General features: G+C 36.2%; 1 protein-coding gene across 1 annotated transcript; it reads left to right on the plus strand.

Annotated features, from left to right (window-relative positions):
• The first annotated feature begins 10,581 nt into the window (after window positions 1–10,581).
• LOC123949221 (olfactory receptor 4C46-like) lies at window positions 10,582–11,508 on the plus strand. Its single transcript, XM_046016578.1, has one exon. The coding sequence runs from the start codon at window positions 10,582–10,584 to the stop codon at window positions 11,506–11,508; it is 927 nt and encodes a 308-aa protein (XP_045872534.1).
• Window positions 11,509–18,582: the final 7,074 nt, after the last annotated feature.

Below are 18,582 nucleotides of genomic sequence, written 5' to 3' on the forward strand. Positions count from 1 at the left end.
ATCAGTCTATTCATGTTGTCAATTTCTTCATGGTTCAGTTTTTGAATTTATCCTTTTCCAGGAATGCATCCATTTCACCTAGGTTGCTTAACTTATTGGTATATAACTGTTCATAATAATTTCTGATGATTGTTTCTATTTACTTGGTGTTAGTTGTGATCTCTCTCTTTTCATTCATAATTTTATTAATTTGGGCCTTCTCACTTTTCTTTTGGGTTAGTTTGGCCAATGCTTTATCGATCTTATTGATTCTTTCAAGAAACCAGCTTCTAGTTTCACTGATGCATTCTACTGTATCTCTTGTTTCTATCTCATGGATCTCTGCTCTAATTTTATTTTCCTTCTTATGTGGGGAGTTGTCTTAATTTGTCATTGATTCTCCAGGTCTTTAAGCTATAAAGACAGCTGGTTTATTATGGATTTTTTTTTTTTTTTTGAAGGAGGCTTAGATGGCTATGTATTTCCCCGTAGGACCACCTTTGCTGTATCCCATAGGTTTTGGACCGAAGTGTCTTCATTCTCTTTGGTTTCCATGAATACTTTAAGTTCTTCTTTGATTTCCTGGTAGATTCAATAATTCTTAAGCAAGATGGCCTTTAACTTCCAGCTGTTTGAATTCCTTCCCAACTTTTTCTTGTGGTTGAGCTCCAGTTTCAAAGCTTTGTGTTCTGAGAATACACAGGGGATAATCTCAATTTTTTGGTATCAGTTGATTCCTGATTTATGACCCAGTATGTGGTCAATTTTTTGGTATCAGTTGATTCCTGATTTATGACCCAGTATGTGGTCTATCCTGATTTATGACCCAGTATGTGGTCATGTGCACTCGAGAAGAATGAGTATTCTCTTGTTTGAGGGTGGAATGTTCTGTATATATCTATAAGGTCCCTCTGGTCCAATGTGTCATTCAATGCTCTTGTTTATTGATTTTCTGCTTGGATGATCTATTACTGAGAGTGGTGTGTTAAGTTCTCCTATGAATAATGTATTCATATCAATATGACTCTTTATCTTGATTAACAGTTTTTTAATGTAATTGTCTGCTTCCATATTGGGGGCATAAATACTTACAATTGTTAGGTCTTCGTGGTGGATAGACCCTTTAAGAATTCTGTAGTTCTTTTTGTATCTCTGACTACAGTCTTTAGTTTAAAATCTAATTTATCATTTATGAGAATCGCTACCCCAGCGTTCTTTTGGGGCCCATTGGTATGAAAGATGTTTCTCCATCCCTTCACTTTCAGTCTGCATGTATCCTTAGGTTCCAAATAGGTCTCTTGTCATAACATCGATGGGTCCTGTCATTTTATTCAATCTGCAACCCCATCCCATTTCTTGGGCTCATTAAGGCCATTCAAGTTAGGAGTGATTATTGAGGGATACGTTGTTATTGACCTTTTGTTACCTGTGAAGTCTTTGTTTCTATAGATTGTCTCCATAAATTTCTGTTCAATGATATTCTAGGGCTTTTTCCTCTTTTATAGAACCCTCACTTAATATTTCTTGTATTGCAGGCTTGGTGGTCACATACTTTTTTTTTTTTTTTTTCACATACTATTTTAAACCTATCCTTCTTGGAGCTCTTTATCTCTCCATGCATTTTGAATGTCAGTTTTGCTGGATAAAGTATTCTTGGCTGCACATTCTTCTCATTCAGTGCCCTGAATACTTCTTCCCAGCCCTTTCTGGCTTGCCATGTTTCTGTGGACATGTCTGATATTATTATGATGGGCTTTCCTCTCTATGTAAGGAATCTCCACTTTCTAGCTGCTTTCAAGAGCTCCTGTCTAAAATTATGATTCATCATTTTCACAATCAGGTGGCTTGAGGTCTTTCTAGATTCTATGATCTAGGAAATCTTTCTACCTTTAGGACATGAACACCAGTTCCATTTGCCATATTGGGAAAATTTTCATGGAGAATTTGTTCAACTATATCCTCTAGTCTCCTTTCTTTCCCCTCCCCATCAGGGATCCCAATAATTCTGAAAATTTCGTGGCATAATTTATTTCCCTAATTCTGTTTTCATGGCTTCTAAGCTATTTGTTCCAGGCTTCTTCCTGATCCTTCTTCTCTATCAGTTTTTCTTCTAGATTACTAATTCCATCTTCTGCCTCAGTTATCCTAGCTGTTATAAAATTTAGATTAGATTGAAACTCATTGAGAGCATTGTAACATCATCCCTGGTGGCTTTTACTTCTTCCCTAATCAGTTCCATTTTGTCATTAAAGGCTTTCTCCAACCTAGCCATTGTTTGGGTTATTGTTAGCCTGAATTCCTTTCCGACATACTCTTTATGTCCATATCTAATAGCTCTGATGGAGAGGACATCATCTCTTTATTTTTCCTCTTTTGGGCATTACTCCTCCTAATTATTTTTGTGAGAGATGGCTGACAGAATGTGTAGCTGAGTGTATCAACCATGGTGCAGGCAAGGTGCACTCAAGAACGCTTTTGTCCACTGGCAACTTCTGGCCCTGTAGAGATCCAGAAGTCTATAATTCTAATCTCAGGCTGACTAATGGCTGATCAGAGTTCTTTGGTAGATAATCAGCTCACTTCAGCTAGTGCCTCCTACTTCTCCACCATCTTGTCACCTCTCCTCACACAGCCCTCAGACAGTCCCAGGTAAATGAAGAGAAGACCCTAGGAGCAGCATTCAAATTGTGCAAATGACTTTTGGTACTAACCCCAAATGTCTGCATGCCAGTGCCTACAAATGAATTTTTAAAATCCAGTATCTATTTGTTATTTATGAGTACTAACTATGAAATTAAACTATGCATCTATTGGCCTTATATCTTGAAATTATGCTAAACTCACATTATAAATAGGAGAACTAAAATTGTCTGTACTCACATTCAAATGATGTGTGTGCGTGTGTGTGCTGTGTGTGTCTGTGAGCATGTCTGCTAATGTAATAGTGTTATATACACTTGCCTCCAAGGTAGTATTAAAGCACTTATAATTATTGTGGTTATATTAAAAAAAGATTAGTACATCAGGGTTGTTAAGTATAGCAAAAAGGACATGGACAAAAATCTGGAGGGAAGGCATTAACTATTATAATCTGAAATAATCTTGGTTCTGCTGTTAATTAGGATCTTGATCTTGGCAGGAACCTTAACCTCTCTATGTTTCTATTACATTATGTATAAACTAAGTATAAAATCAATAGCAGGGATTATCTTACAGGTTTGTGGTGGGGGTTAAATCAGCAAATGTCTGCAAAAATACTCAAAGCCATTAATATTCAATTTAGTAAATATAGTTATTGTTATTATTACCATCAACCTAAGTCTTTGACACTGTCTCCTCATCATAAAAGGGATGGAATAATACCAACCACACAGGATGTTATCAGTATTCAATGTGATCCTGTGAACAGAGCACTTGCTACTATTCTGTGAAGATAGCAATCAGTTAGTGGATTATACACACACACACACACACACACACACACACACACACATATGATTCTATATTGTATATATAACACATGCATAAGTTATATACATATAGACATATATAGTCATATGCATTAAAATACTATTTTTATGGACCCTACAGAAAGTATGAGTTGTAAGAGAATATTTTGAACTCTATGCTAAATTTAAAAAGACTGACAATGCCAGTTTTTGGTGATGTTGTAGGGAAACAGAAACTCTCACACATTGCTGGTGGAAATATAACATAGCACTACCACTTTGAGAAAACTTGACAATTATTTGATATTTGAAAACACTTGACAATTATTTGATATGTTAAAATACACGTAACATGGGGTGATTGTGTGGCTCAGTTGGTTAAGCCTCTGCCTTCGGCTCAGGTCTCACTCCTGGGATCTAGCCCCGCATTGGCCTCCCAGGTCTGCAGGAAGTCTTCTTCTCAATCTCTCAATCCATCTGCTTGTATTCCCTCTCTTGCTCTGTCTCTTTCTGTCAAATATATAAATAAAATCTTTTAGAAAAGTTAAAATAAAATACACAATGTCTATGTCAGCAATTCCACTCTTAGGTATCAATTGAAGAGAAATGATAATTTATGTCCACAAGAAGGCTTGCACATGAGTGTTCACATTTCATCATTCACTATGGCCATTGACTGGACAAAATTCCAATGCCCATTGGCTAGAATAAGTATACAAAATATGGTAGAGCCATACAGTGGCACAGTATTCTTACTAAAGAAGAACAAACTGCCAATAATACAATGTGATAAACCTCTAAAACAGTATGGTAAGAGAAAAAGATAATATTTTCTTTTGGATGTTATGAAGTATGTGGCTTCACAAATGAATCAAGAGATAAACTGAGGTGTCCTTGAGATTCCATAATCTCTGACCAAAGCTCTGTGGATTCATTATGTCCCAGCAGTAGCGGTCAATGCACATAAGACTTGGATCATCAGTTCCATCTTGTACCCAGAAGTGACAATTTTCAGAGTAAATGTAGCTGTTACCACTCACCTCAGCTGAGTTTATACCCCATTTTTAAACTTAGTCCTTCTAGTTCTTCTTCCCTTAGTAGCTTTCCATTCTCTTCAGATATGATTCTCTCTTTTCCATCTTTGCTACCTTATCATGTGGGAACATGTGTCTGTTCTGTCACTCCTTTCCACCTACAAAACTGGCATTCACATGTTTCTCTGAACTGTGAAGAGTCTACTTGTAAAATGTGGGTCCTCAGGCCTAAAGAACCAAGGAAACAATATTCCAACAGACAATTCTGACTCCATTGCTCACACCTCAGAAACTGTGTGCAATGTCCCAGTGCCCTTGGAATACTGGAACTTTATGTAAGAAATTTTTTGTCTGTAGAATTCATCATAAGTTGACCAGAGCACACATTTTTGATTTTAGAATTCACAGTGATGGATAGGACTCAATATCGTTATGTCAGGTCAAACATGGCATAGATTCTGAACCTGTCATATTTTAATTGTGAGGTTTGGACCAATTGGCTTCAAGTCCATGAGCCTTCTTGAATTAATTAATCTGCACATTTCGGATAAGAAAATGACTCAGAGGGGTGTTTTTTGTTTGTTTGTTTGTTCGTTTACCATTCACCCATTAGAAAGGCCAAAATATGGGACACTATCACCAACAGATGCTGGTGAGGATGTGGAATAACTGGAATTCTCATTTATTGCTGATAGAAAAGCAAAATGGTGCAGTCATTTGAGAAGACATTTTGTCAGCTTTTACAGAACTAAAACAATTTAGCAATCCCATTCCTTGATTTTTACACAAAGGAGTTGAAAATTTATGTCCACAAAACAACCTGCATACGCAGTTTAACAGCAACTTTATTCACAATTGTCCATACAACTGGAAGCAGCCAAGACATCCTTCAGTAAGTGAGGATAGACAAACTGCATCATCACACAGTAGAGTATTATTCATTGCCAAGAGAAATGAGCTCAGGCCATGAAAAGGTATGAAGACACTTCCAATATGTTCCCCATGGAGTTGGCATTCAACTCCATCACAGATATGAGACTCTTCTTGATCTTGTCTGTCACTAACTTTCCAGTTTCATGTCTTACTAACTAGACTTTTAGGAGCTCAGTGTCCAGCTTATAACCTGACACACAGTAGAAGCTCAATAATAATTACTGAATGAATAGATCAGCCAGTAGCCACAACGTACTGAAATGATTAGATTTTTCTTTTTCAGTCCCTGGCTTTTGTTAAGCATCCTCTCCTAGGAATCCTCTCAGAAAAACACGTGCTTATTCACTCTGATGATTCCCCTTCAATTTTCATTCCCCTTTTTCACACGTTTTCATGTAGGAAATTTTCCTGACTCCCTGGTCTTTGTTGTGTGTCCCTTAAAGAGGCTTTCATTGCCCCCTGTGCTGCCACCACCTGCCCATTTATAACATGGTCTTATCATTTTCTGTTCCCCTCTGCATGTCTCAGTAGATCTGAAACTCATTGAAGGCAAGACCCTAGTTCCTCTGTACTCACCTCTGAAGACCAGCAACCATCAATGTGTCTGAAACATTTGTTGGGCTCAAGAAATTTCTATTGGTGAATGAATGAGAGAAATATTATCAAATATAAATGAATGGAATATATTTACCCTGAAGTTGTTTTGTGTGTAGATAGCAGCACATATTTTTAAAACAACAATTCATAATGAAACGTTACCAAGAAGTAAATAATTAACAGAGAAAAATGACATGAACAACTCAAATTCAGACTTTTCCATAAATTATACTGGATGTGTTGGATATCCATATGAGGAAAAAAAGAATCTAAACCACAACCTCACCTCATACCATACACAAAAATAAATTCGAAATGAGTCTGAGGTCTACATGTTAAAGCTAAATCTATCAAAAGTGCTAAATAAATATTTTTGATCTCAGGAGTAGACCAATATTTATTAGATACAAAATAATCATGAACCATAAGAAAAAAAATTAAAATTGGAGTTTGTCATAGTTTTAAAACTCAGTGCTTATCAGGTAAAACCACTTTGAAAAATGACGAGGCAATCCATGAATTACGTGAAAATTTTAAAGATATACATAACACACATATGACAAACACTTGTATTATATGTGAAGAACATTTAGAACTTAGTAATAAGGAAACCAGAACTCCTTAGGTTTAAATAATTATGCAAACTACTTGAACAAAAATGTATAAAAAAAGGTATACAAATGGCAAATTATAAGATGAAAAAAAATCTCAACATTATTAGTCATCAGAGAAAACACACTAAAACCACAATACATCACCACAGGTCTCCTAGAGTTACTCAAAGGAAACAGTACTAAGTGACATAGAGGTAGAATGATTGGGACTCATCTTGTGTTTTGATCTGCCTCCACAATATTAATGGAGCCTAGTATTCTATGCTGAACAAACCATGAATCCCAAAGATAACTAGCTGGGAGCTTTTTAGAGTTTGTTTTTACTACCTGTCTGCTAGTGATTGTGAAAACAAACAAACAAAAACAGCTTTTGGAGTCAAGAACCTTAAAATGCCGGCCATTGATTTCATGCCCTCACTGCTCTAGCTCTCAAGTAATCTGAAGCAGGTTCCAGAGAAGTTATATTATTGATAAGGAGGCAAAAGTTCTCTCTGTGACATGAATCAATAGGCTAACCACACCACAGGTCACCACACTGGAATTATGCCATTTTTCTACTTGCCTAACATTTTGCTTTCTTAGAAGCTCAGGTTCATTTAGAGAAAGGGTATTCCTATGTGTTTGGATTTCAAGTACAGGACATGAAACCCTATTCAAGACTAAATGTTTGTCAAACATGTCTCTTCAGCATGCTTTCTAAGACAAATCCTTGCTATGAGAGGAGATAATTAATTCCTGGGAGACAAAGTAGCAACACCATGACAAGGTCTTAAACCTACAGAAAACTCTTTAAATATGCATGCAGTGTAAAATGAATATGATTTCTGTTGATTCCATTTGCAGAACAAGATTCATATGGTCAGAATGAGCCATTTAAATGTGTTTACTCCATATATCTTGTTTCTTGCCTATGGGACCAGGGCGATCTGTAGATGACGTCTCTGTATTTTTTCCAATATAATCCATTCGAAATTCAAATTCTAAGTATTCTGTAAAGGCTTTTTGAGGCTTTAGGCTAGAAGGGAAGCTTTTGATTGATAAAAACCCTTTCTTAAAAACTTGATTTGGTATCAAATTATTTGACTAGTCTCTTACTGGGTGTGCCTTATCTTTCATATTGAAGTTACCTATCTGAGCAGAGGTCAGTTTGAAGATGGGATTATTTCTGAACACCTCCAAACATCATTAAGATCTTCTAACTCTGTAAGGTAAGTCTTCAATATTGCTGATGTATCTTAAATACTATTGCCTCCCATATATATTAATCATTGTTTCAGTCCTTTCAAATATAGTATTCAAGTATTCCATCCTCGCTCCATTTCTTGAAAAGATAGTTGGTAAATATCATTCATCCAAACTGACAGAAAAAATTTTGAAACTCAAAGAGTTGAAGCCAATTGTAGGACCCTGCTCTTTGTCACCAGACAACATGCTTTTGTAATAAGACAGTTAATTTAATAATCTAGACTAATCATGAGAGTGAAAACACAATGGAAATCATTTCTCACATAGAAGAGGCACAAGTATGAATAATAAATGACACATAGCATCAGTTGTGTTATCCAGGCATGAATGGAAAATTCTTTCTAGAAACAAAAGCTACATATAATTGAGTCTGTGTGCCTTCTTTAAAAATAAAATTGGAGGGGCACCTGGGTGGTTCAGTGGGTTAAAGCCTCTGCCTTTGGCTCAGGTCATGATCCCAGGGTTCTGGTCTCTCTGTTGAGTGGGGAGCCTGTTTCCTCCTCTCTTTCCTTCTCTGCCTGTCTCTCTGCCTACTTGTGATCTCTGTCCGTCAAATTAAAAAAAAATTCTTTAAAATAAATAATAATTAAAAAAAATAAAATTAAAATTGGAGAGGATTCTTCCTGATCTTCTTGCACAGTTAAATGATTAGATAATTATCACTCTAAATGTCAATAATTCCTAAATGCTAGTTAATTACACAGTTACAAAATAGATGAAAGTCCTTCGTGCATATAACATGGTGGTGATATGTTCAAGTAGGTTTCCTTAAACAATTCTCATGAAAATCTTTCATATGGATATGATTAATCTTGCTTTATAGATGAAGAAACAAGGATGTAATGTGCTACAAAGGTACTCCAGATAAAAGAAGATGCAAGTGGAAAAATCGGAATTCTAACCTTATCTTTTTGATTTTCAAACCAAAGCACTTAACCACAATGGAAATCCTTTTCAACATTGAACAGATGGTTTGAAAGCTTGATTGAAAACTAAAAAAACAAACAAACAAACAAAAATACAAAACAAAACAAAAAAACCCCAAAACTGAAAACCAAAAGAAAACAAAACAAAAACCCAAAACAACACAACACAAAACAAAACAAAAACAGATGGTTTGCTTTGAGGATGGATTATAGTAGGGAGAACTAAGTATAAAGGAGAAGTCAAGATAAAAAGAGCTTTCAATGAACATAGTACCACATTTTTTATTTTTATTTGATTTTGTAATTTTTGATTTCTTTTTACTTGATTATTGGGAGTTCAAGCATTTCTCTGTGTGTGTGTGTGTCCTAATGAAATTGTGCTATAGACACGTGCCTTCAATGTAGTAATAAAGCAATTATAATTATTGTGACCATATAAATAACTAGTTCAATGTTGTAATTATAATAATATAGCACATGGGTAATAATTTGAAGGAAAACCATGAGGAAGTATAATCTGAAGTAATCTTAGTTCTTGATCTTTATTAGCATCTTGATCATGGCAGGATCTTTACCTCTTCTATGTTTCTATTACTTAACATATAAAATAATTGTCAAAACAAGAGCTGGAATTATCCTACAGGTTTGTGGTGGGAATTAAATCAGCAAAAGTCTGCAAAAAATCTGAAGGCCACTAAATACTCAATTTTAGTAAATATTGTTATTGTTATTATTACCATCAAACTAATTCTCTGACACTGATTCCTCATGTCAAAATGGATGGAATAACACCAAACAAATGGGATGTTATCAGTATTTAATGAGATCCTATCTACACAACACTTGTTATTATACCATGAACATATTAATCAATTATTAAACTCTCTCTCTATATATATGTATATATAATTAGCAAAAATAATACTATTGTATATAAAAAAATGAACATTATTAATTATTTTTATAGTAGCTTTTGTATACTTAACATAGCCACAACCGGGGCGCATGGGTGGCTCAGCGGGTTAAAGCCTCTGCCTTCAGCTCAGGTCATGATCCCAGAGTCCTGGGATCGAGCCCCGCATTGAGCTCTCTGCTTAGCGGAGAGCCTGCTTCCTCCTCTCTCTCTCTGTGCCTGCCTCTCTGCCTACTTGTAATCTTTATCTGTCAAATAAATAAATCTTTAAAAAAAAAAATACCCACAACCAACACCTTTTAATACTATGTCAGCTATAATAAATAATCTCTTAACTGGGGTTTCTGTCTCTGGCTTCCAATCTCTTACTGAACCTCACTCAACTTTATCCAAGACACATGAAGATCTTTATTAAAATTTTATCCCTATTATCTCTTCCTCTAATTCCTCTTCACTTTCGTATGTATATTCTCACTGTCTTCTGCTCGTTTCCCATTTCCTACGGATAAAGGGAAAATTCCTAACATTACATTCATAGCTTTTACATCATAAACTACCTCCATTTTCTTACTTAGCTGCCAGTGTGTATTCAGTTGACTACTTCCTGTTACATAACTAATCACCTCAGATGACAAAGTGTGCACAAATCTCCTGCCTGTGTGTTTACAAAGTTCCCCATGGGCATACTCAACAGAAACTTCAACTAGTAAATAATTTATGTAATCTTAAAGAACTCATAATTTATTTCTATCTCAGAAAACCACATGAGTATCCACAATTCAATAGAATCTAAGTATGTAGTGCTTACTAGATGGAAAGCTTAATACATTCCAGGTTACATTAATAAAAAGGAATTTTTTCAGGTAATGCAATTATTCATAATATGAAATAATGGAGAATAGAAACAACGTGACAGAGTTTGTTCTACTGGGGCTCACAGAGAATCCGAAGATGCAGAAAATCATATTTGTCATCTTTTTGATGATTTATATCATCTCTGAGGTAGGAAATATACTCACCGTGGTCACTATCACTACCAGTCCATTATTGGGGTCTCCCATGTACTATTTCCTGGCCTATCTCTCTTTCATTGATGCCTGCTATTCTTCTGTTAATACCCCTAAACTGATCATAGATTCACTCCGTGAAAAGACCACCACATTCAATGCATGTATAATCCAAATCTTTGGAGAACATTTCTTTGCAGGTGCTGATATCATCCTACTTACTGTGATGGCCTATGACCGCTATGTGGCCATCTGCAAGCCATTGCACTACACCACCATCATGAATAGGCAGGTGTGTGGCCTGTTAATGGGAGTGGTGTGGGTGGGAGGTTTTCTTCATGGAGCCATACAGATCCTCTTTATCATCCCTTTACCCTTCTGTGGCCCTAATGTCATAGATCACTTTATGTGTGATCTGAACCCTTTGCTCAATCTTGCCTGCACTGATACACACACTCTAGGCCTCTTCGTTGCTGCCAACAGTGGTTTCATTTGTGTCTTCCTCTTCCTCCTCTTGATCATCTCCTATGTGGTCATTCTGTACTCCCTAAGGAACCACAGCTTGGAGGCAAGGCGCAAAGCCCTCTCCACCTGTGTCTCCCACATCACCGTAGTTATCCTATTCTTTGTGCCTTGCATTTTTGTGTACATGAGACCAGCAGTTACTTTATCTATTGATAAAACAGTCTCAGTGTTCTACACTATGATAACACCAATGTTAAACCCCTTAATCTATACCTTAAGAAATGATCAGATGAAAAATGCCATTAGGAAATTGTTTAGTAGAAGAGTTATTTCAAGTGAGAAATAAATATGCCTGGAGCTCAGCACTGATTCAATGAAAACAAAGGTCAAAAGGACATTCTGGAAGTTCTCAGAAAGGATACCTACCAAATAAAGAGAAAATAAACTACTATGAATGCTACCTTCTGAACTGAGTTGAGCAGAAATGTGTGCAAGAAAGAAAAATACTAACCATAGCTTTTTACATATATACATATACATACATACATATGTACAGCATGTAGTATAACTATATAGAGATTCATATTTACTATGAATATTCAGTATCTATATATTCACTCTCCATAAAATCTAACATATTTTATTAAGAATTCTGCTCATTTTTATAAACCAGTATTGATGATAACATGCTTCCTATAAAATTAGAGTCTAAAATGTCTGTAACATTGCACAAGTGAAGAGCCCTTTAACCTCTGAAGGGTAATGAATATTCCCCCAAGTTTTTAAATTCCCTTGTGGACTTCAGGGTCATTTTGTATTGTTCAAGTTACCATTCATATCCTGCTAATCCATTACAAAGAATCATGACTCAAATTAAGAAACATCTTATTATCTGAGAGGGATTTCTATTAAATAAAGTCACACTCCGTAGAGCACTTAACTATTTGTTAAAAATAGTTTCTACAAGTCAGCACAATGTCTGGAGCACAATAAATATTGAATGATGAATAATAGCATGAGGGGAGTTGAATAACATCAAGAAACTTAGACCAAAGAAATAATAGTGGAGACAAAGGACTTTTTTCCCTACTTTTATCTGATTCAGACTGAGATTCCTAGTGAGATCTCTCTGAGAAACCACAAATTTTTTGAACTTTTGATTAAAGTATGCATTTACAAATATTGAAACTGAGATTTTCAATGAAGGAACAAATATCTTACATTGATATTTTCCCTGCTTTCAGCAAGATTTCATCATCATATGAATGTGAGATGTTCGTGACATTTTTCTCTGTTAATTAGATTATTTCTAAGTAACATTTCATTATGAAAAGTTTTAAAAGCTAAGTGGTTCTACCTTTACACAAAACAACCTTAGGATAAATATATTTAATTTTTATATCTGTGTGTGTGTGTATAATATTCCCCATTCATTAATCAATAGATATTTCTGACAAAAAATAGATCAGATGCATTGATGATTGCTGGGCCTTCATTGGTGAATAGAACAGAACTAAGGTCTTGCAATCAAAAAGCTTCAGATCCACTGAGAGACTCCCAGAGGGGAGCAGAATATGATAAGACCATGTTATAAATGGGAATGTAGTGACAGCACAGGGGGCAATGAAAGCATGTTTGAGGGACACACAACAAAGACCAGGGGGCCAGGAAGATTTCCAAGATGAAAACATCAAAAATAGGCACAGAGGAGGAAGGGGAATCATGAGAGTGAATAGGCATGTGTTATGGTGAGAGTATTCCCTTTGTTGCGTAACAAACACTAAGGGTGAAAGGTAGTATGCAGAAAACACATTCATTTCAATATGCTGTAGCTATTGGCTCATCTATTCATTCAATTATTAATTATTTAGCTTCTTCTGTGTGTCGGGTTATAAGCTGGACACTGAGCTCCTAAAAGTCTACTTAGTAAGACATGAAACTAGAAAGTTAGTAACAGGGAAGATAAGAAGAGTCTCATATCTGTGATACAGCTACATGCCAAGTACGATGGGGAACACATTGGAAGTGTCTTCATAACTTTTCATGGCCTGGAGCTCATTTCTCTTGGCAATGAATAATACTCCACTGTCTGATGTTGCAGTTTATCTATCCTCACCTACTGAAGGACGTCTTGGCTGCTTCCAATTGTATGGACAATTGTGAATAAAGATGCTGTTAAACATGTGTGTGCAGGGTTTTTTGTTGACACAAGTTTTTAACTCCTTTGGGTAAATGACAAGGAGTGGGATTGCTAAATTCTTTAAGTTCTGTAAAAAACTGACAAAATGTCTTCCCAGTTGGTGGCACCATTTTGCTTTCCCATCAATAATAAATGAGAGTTCTTGTTCCACATCCTCACCAGTATCTGTTGTGGATGATGTCCCATATTTTTGCCATCCTTATGGATATATTGTTAAAAAACCTCTTTTGAAAAATTAAAAACAAAACAAAACAAAACAAAATAAAAAACCTCCTCTGAGTCATTTGCTTATCCAAAATGTGCAGATTAAGTAATTCAAGAAGGCCCGTGGACTAGAAGCCAATTGGTATAAACCTCAAAATTAAAATATGACATGTTCAGAATTGATGGCATGCATGTTTGACCTGACCTAAAGATATGGAGCCCCATCTATCACTATGAATTCTAAGATCAAAAGAGTGTGCTCTGGTCAACTTATGAAGAATTCTACATACAACAAATGCTTACTTAAAGTTACATGATTCCAAGGACACTGGGTCATTACCCAGAGTTACTGGGGTGTGAGAAATGGAATCAGAATTTTCTGTTAGAATACTGTTTCCTTTGTTCTTCAAGTCCAGGACTCAATTTTAAGGGTAAACCCATTACCGTTCAGAGAAAAATGTGAATGCCAGTTTTCTGAGTTGGAAGGAGTGACATAACAGACACGTGTTCCCACATGATAAGGTAGCAAAGATGGGAAAGAGAGAATCATCTCTGAAGAGACTGGACAGCTATTAAGGGAAGAAGGAGTAGAGGGGATGAGATTAAAAATGTTGGGTAATAAACATATAATATATATGTTTATTAAAAAAAAAATTTGGAAGGGGAGGCGAACCATAAGAGACTATGGACTCTGAAAACAACCTGAGGGTTTTGAAGGGTCAGGGGTGGGAGGTTGGGGGAACAGGTCGTGGGTAATAGGGAGGGCATGTATTGCATGGAGCCACTGGGTGTTGCACAAAAACAATGAATACTGTTACGCTGAAAAAATAAATAAAATGAAAAAAAATGTTAAACTAAAAAAAAAAAATGTTGGGTAAGGGGACCTGGGTGACTCAGTTATTAAGGGTTTGCCTTTGGCTCAAGTCATGATCCCAGGGTCCTGCGATCAAGCCCTGCATTGGGCTACCTGCTTGGCGGAAAGCCTACTTCTTCCTCTCCCGCTTCCTTTGCTTGTGTTCCCTCTCTTGCTGTCTCTCTCTCTGACAAATAAATACATAAAATCTTTTAAAAAATAAATAAAATAAAAAAGGAAGATAAACAGCTGAGGTGAGTGGAAACCAATACATTTACCATGAAAACTTTCATTTCTGGGTACAGAAAGGAACTAAGGATCCAAGTTTTATTTACATTGACAGCTACTGTTGGGACATAATGAATCTGCAGAGTTTTCGTCAGAGATCTAGGGAATCTCAAGCACACCTCAATTTTTCCTTCATCCATTTATGATACCACATGACATAACCAGGAGAGAAATAGACTTTAAAAAAATATACTTTTAAAAGATGATACTATCGGGGCGCCTGGGTGGCTCAGTGGGTTAAGCCTCTGCCTTTGGCTCAGGTCATGATCTCAAGGTCCTGGGATCGAGCCCCACACTGGGCTCTCTGCTCAGCAGGGAGTCTGCTTCCCCCTCACTCTCTCTGCCTGCCTCTCTGCCTACTTGTGATTTCTCTGTCAAATAAATAAATAAAATATTAAAAAAAAAAGATGATACTATCTTCTTCCTTTACTGTACTGTTTTAGAGGTTTATCACATTGTATTATTAGCAGTTTGTTCCTCTTTAGAAAGAAGAGTATCCCACTGTATGTGTCTACCACATTTTGTGTACTTATTCACTAGCTGATGGACATTTGAATTGTGTCCATGTAAGGACCATAGTGAATTATGCTCTGTGAACACTCATGTAGAATACTTAGGGTGGACATAAATGATCATTTCTCTTGGGTTGATACCTAAGATTGAAATTGCTGAGTTATAAGATAAGTGTACGCTTGCATTTTCAGAAACTGAAAATTTTTAAAAGTGCTGGTGCTATATGACATTTCCACAAGCAATGTATGAGTGTTCCCATTTCTCCACAAACTCAACACCACCAGGCATTTCAGTCATTTTTTAAAAATATAGTTAGGATTTATTTAGTATTTATTTATTTATAGGGAAAATTGCTAGCATTGTTAGAGTCAGGGTTTTTTTTTTCAAGTTTTTATGTAAATTCCAATTAGTTAACATACAGTGTAATATTAGTTTCAGGTGTCGAATTTAATAATCCAACACCACTATTCAACACCTTCTGCTCTGGCTAATCTCAAGTGTAGTAATAATTAGGTGGTTACAAGTGTTCTATTGATGTAATAATGTATTTTGTGTTTGAACACAAGCTAAGGATTTACCTCTAAGCATTGGCATATTTTTTTAATAAATAGTGTTTGTATTAACTTTATTTTTAATTATTCTCTAATTTCTACTTTGATTTCCTTTCACTTTTTATTTAAAATGTTTCTAAATTAGCATATATTTGCAATTGAAAGTTACCCTCTTATTATGGTTTCATACCTTATCTGCATTGTCATTAGATACATTGCTCTGAATGACTCAGGTATTTTGACACTTGTTGAGAATATACATGTGGCATTAAATAGGATGAATTATTTTAAAGATTTTATTTATTTATGTGACAGACAGAAATCACAAGTAGGCAGAGAGGCAGGCAAAGAGAGAGAGGGAAGTAGGCTTCCTTCTGAACAGAGTGCCCAAGGCGGGGCCCGATTCTAGGACCCTGGGATCACGACAGCCAGCCAAAAGTACTCTCAGTGGCTTTCTTTGGTGCTCTTATCCTATCACATTACTAATATCCTGAAATCAAACCTGATACTATTATTACTACAATTACCATTCTATCCTTCAGAACTCTGGAAGAGCACATGGCAGTCACACTGTATCTTTGTGGACCTTCAGGGTAAATGGGCCAATTTTTTTTTCCCCATGTAGGCAACTGTGGATCATTTATACCCAAGAGCACCAAGCACATCTATGTGATGATGGCTTTGCAACACTTGGTCCAAGACCTGTCTAGAAATGTCTTTGGGGATATAATTACATAAAGATTTCAAAAACTTATTAATTCCTACATTGCCTCATGTTTGTATTCTGTTCCTCTGAACCAAATTGTCTTCAGGCATAAGCATAAAATAAAGGGATGATTTCTAGGACCTATATACTAGTGCTAGTTTTGCAGGAATATATATAACCCATTTTGCTTATTTTATTCCTGAGCTGTCATTAAGCAGCTAAATCAGGTTTTGAAATTCCAAGCCCGCTTCCCTGAAGGATGAAGATCTACTTCTTGCTTCAAAGCGTCTTAGTGAATACTGGAAGAACACTTCTCTTGTAAATTGTAGAAGGTTTAAGATTTGTTGAAATTTTTAAAATATTTGCAGAGAATTCATGTGGGTGTGTTTGAATTCCAGGTTTGTAACTCTCTGCAGTGGATTCCAGGTTTTGGTACTAGGGCTAAACTGGCAGAGTGAGTATCTGAGAATGAAATGCTTCCTGATGCAGCCCCAAATGTGACCAGACAGCCACTCGGATCTTATGGTTAGTCAATTACCTTTGTCACCTTGGTTTGTGAAGGGTCCCACCATATATGTGCAAGAATAATTGCATTCTCCTTATTTCACTTCTATATAATTTCATTTGAAAGCATATGATGTCTTTTGAAGCATATGACAATTTGATTACTATAAAAATGTTTGGGCACACTTGAGTTTAAATGGCACATTAGCTATAAGCAAAATTCTGCCTTTTGTGGAGCAAATGATGTAGAGTTAGATAAACCATCTTCAAGTAGGCAGTGAATTTCATTGTTTCTCCAACTCTTGAATAAAGGCTGTCTTCCATATTCTGATTAAGAAACAGACAAGTTTATGCTTGAATGTGTACTATAACAGAATTTTTTATATTTCAAAACATTTGCCTTCCTAAAATAGAGTAGTTTCATCTGAGTCAACGTTGGTAAGTTTATAGCACCCTACATTCTGTAACACTAAGGGAAAGTTTGAATGTGTAGTACATACTCTTCTATAAATATGACAGGTTCTATTAATTCATAAACAGCAAAATCCAAAGGTACACATAATTGTTATTCGATAATATCAAAAGTAAGCATTTGCATACCTTTTTGTAGAGTAAAAATTGGAATAGAGATTAACGTTAAGAAACGGGTTAGGATAGGGGCACCTGGGTGGCTCAGTGTGTTAAAGCCTCTGCCTTCGGCTCGGGTGGTGATTCCAGCGTCCTGGGATCGAGCCCCGCATCAGGCTCTCTGTTCAGCAGGGACCCTGCTTCCCTTCCTCTCTCTCTGCCTGCCTCTCTGCCTACTTGTGATCTCTGTCTGTCAAATAAATGAATAAAATCTTGAAAAAAAAAAAAAAGAAACGGGTTAGAATAACCAGTGGATTATGATATTAACAGAATTTCAGTAACAGGTTGTTTCAATTGGAGTTTATCATGATCATACTTGGTACCCATATTATGAATGCTCTTTTTTATTTTCTTTATTTTTCCCTTGATTCTCTGTGTGTGTGCATGACAATCTGTGGTCCTAAAGTAGTCACCCAGAGAGGAAAGACTGTAAAAGAAAAATGACAGTTTTGAACCACACATGTCACTGGCTATTTCACATTAGCTCATGTATTCCTCACTAAAATTCTGAATCAAAAACGTTTTGTATTTTGAATAGACATCTGGGGGCCCAAATACGTCTGTCACTTGAGAGTCAGACTAACGTAGAAAGTGGGCTACATTTTTAAACCCACTAGAATCAGATATTCCCACCTTAGTGGGTAATATACCTCTTGGAAGTGGTTTCTTCTTTCCCACACTCATTTCGCACTGATTAAATGATGGCTTAAGATATATATTAGAGGGGTGCCTGGCTGGCTCAGTGGGTTAAAGCCTCTGCTTTCGTCTCTGGTTGTGATCCCAGGATCCTGGGATCGAGTCCCACATGGGCTCTCTGCTCGGCAGGGAGCCTGCTTCCCCTCTCTCTGCGCCTGCCTCTCTGCCTATTTGTGATGTCTGTCTGTCAAATAAATAAATAAAATCTTTTAAAAAAAGAAAAGATATACATTAGATAGAAAGTTGTGAATTCCTAATTTTTAATTTATTCCTTATTG

The sequence above is a fragment of the Meles meles genome, chromosome 8, assembly GCF_922984935.1.
Source record: "Meles meles chromosome 8, mMelMel3.1 paternal haplotype, whole genome shotgun sequence".
Lineage (NCBI taxonomy): Eukaryota > Metazoa > Chordata > Mammalia > Carnivora > Mustelidae > Meles > Meles meles.

What these genes read in the sequence shown, in the direction of transcription:
- LOC123949221 (XM_046016578.1), top strand. Translation starts at nt 10,582, where the DNA reads ATGGAGAATAGAAACAACGTGACAGAGTTTGTTCTACTGGGGCTCACA.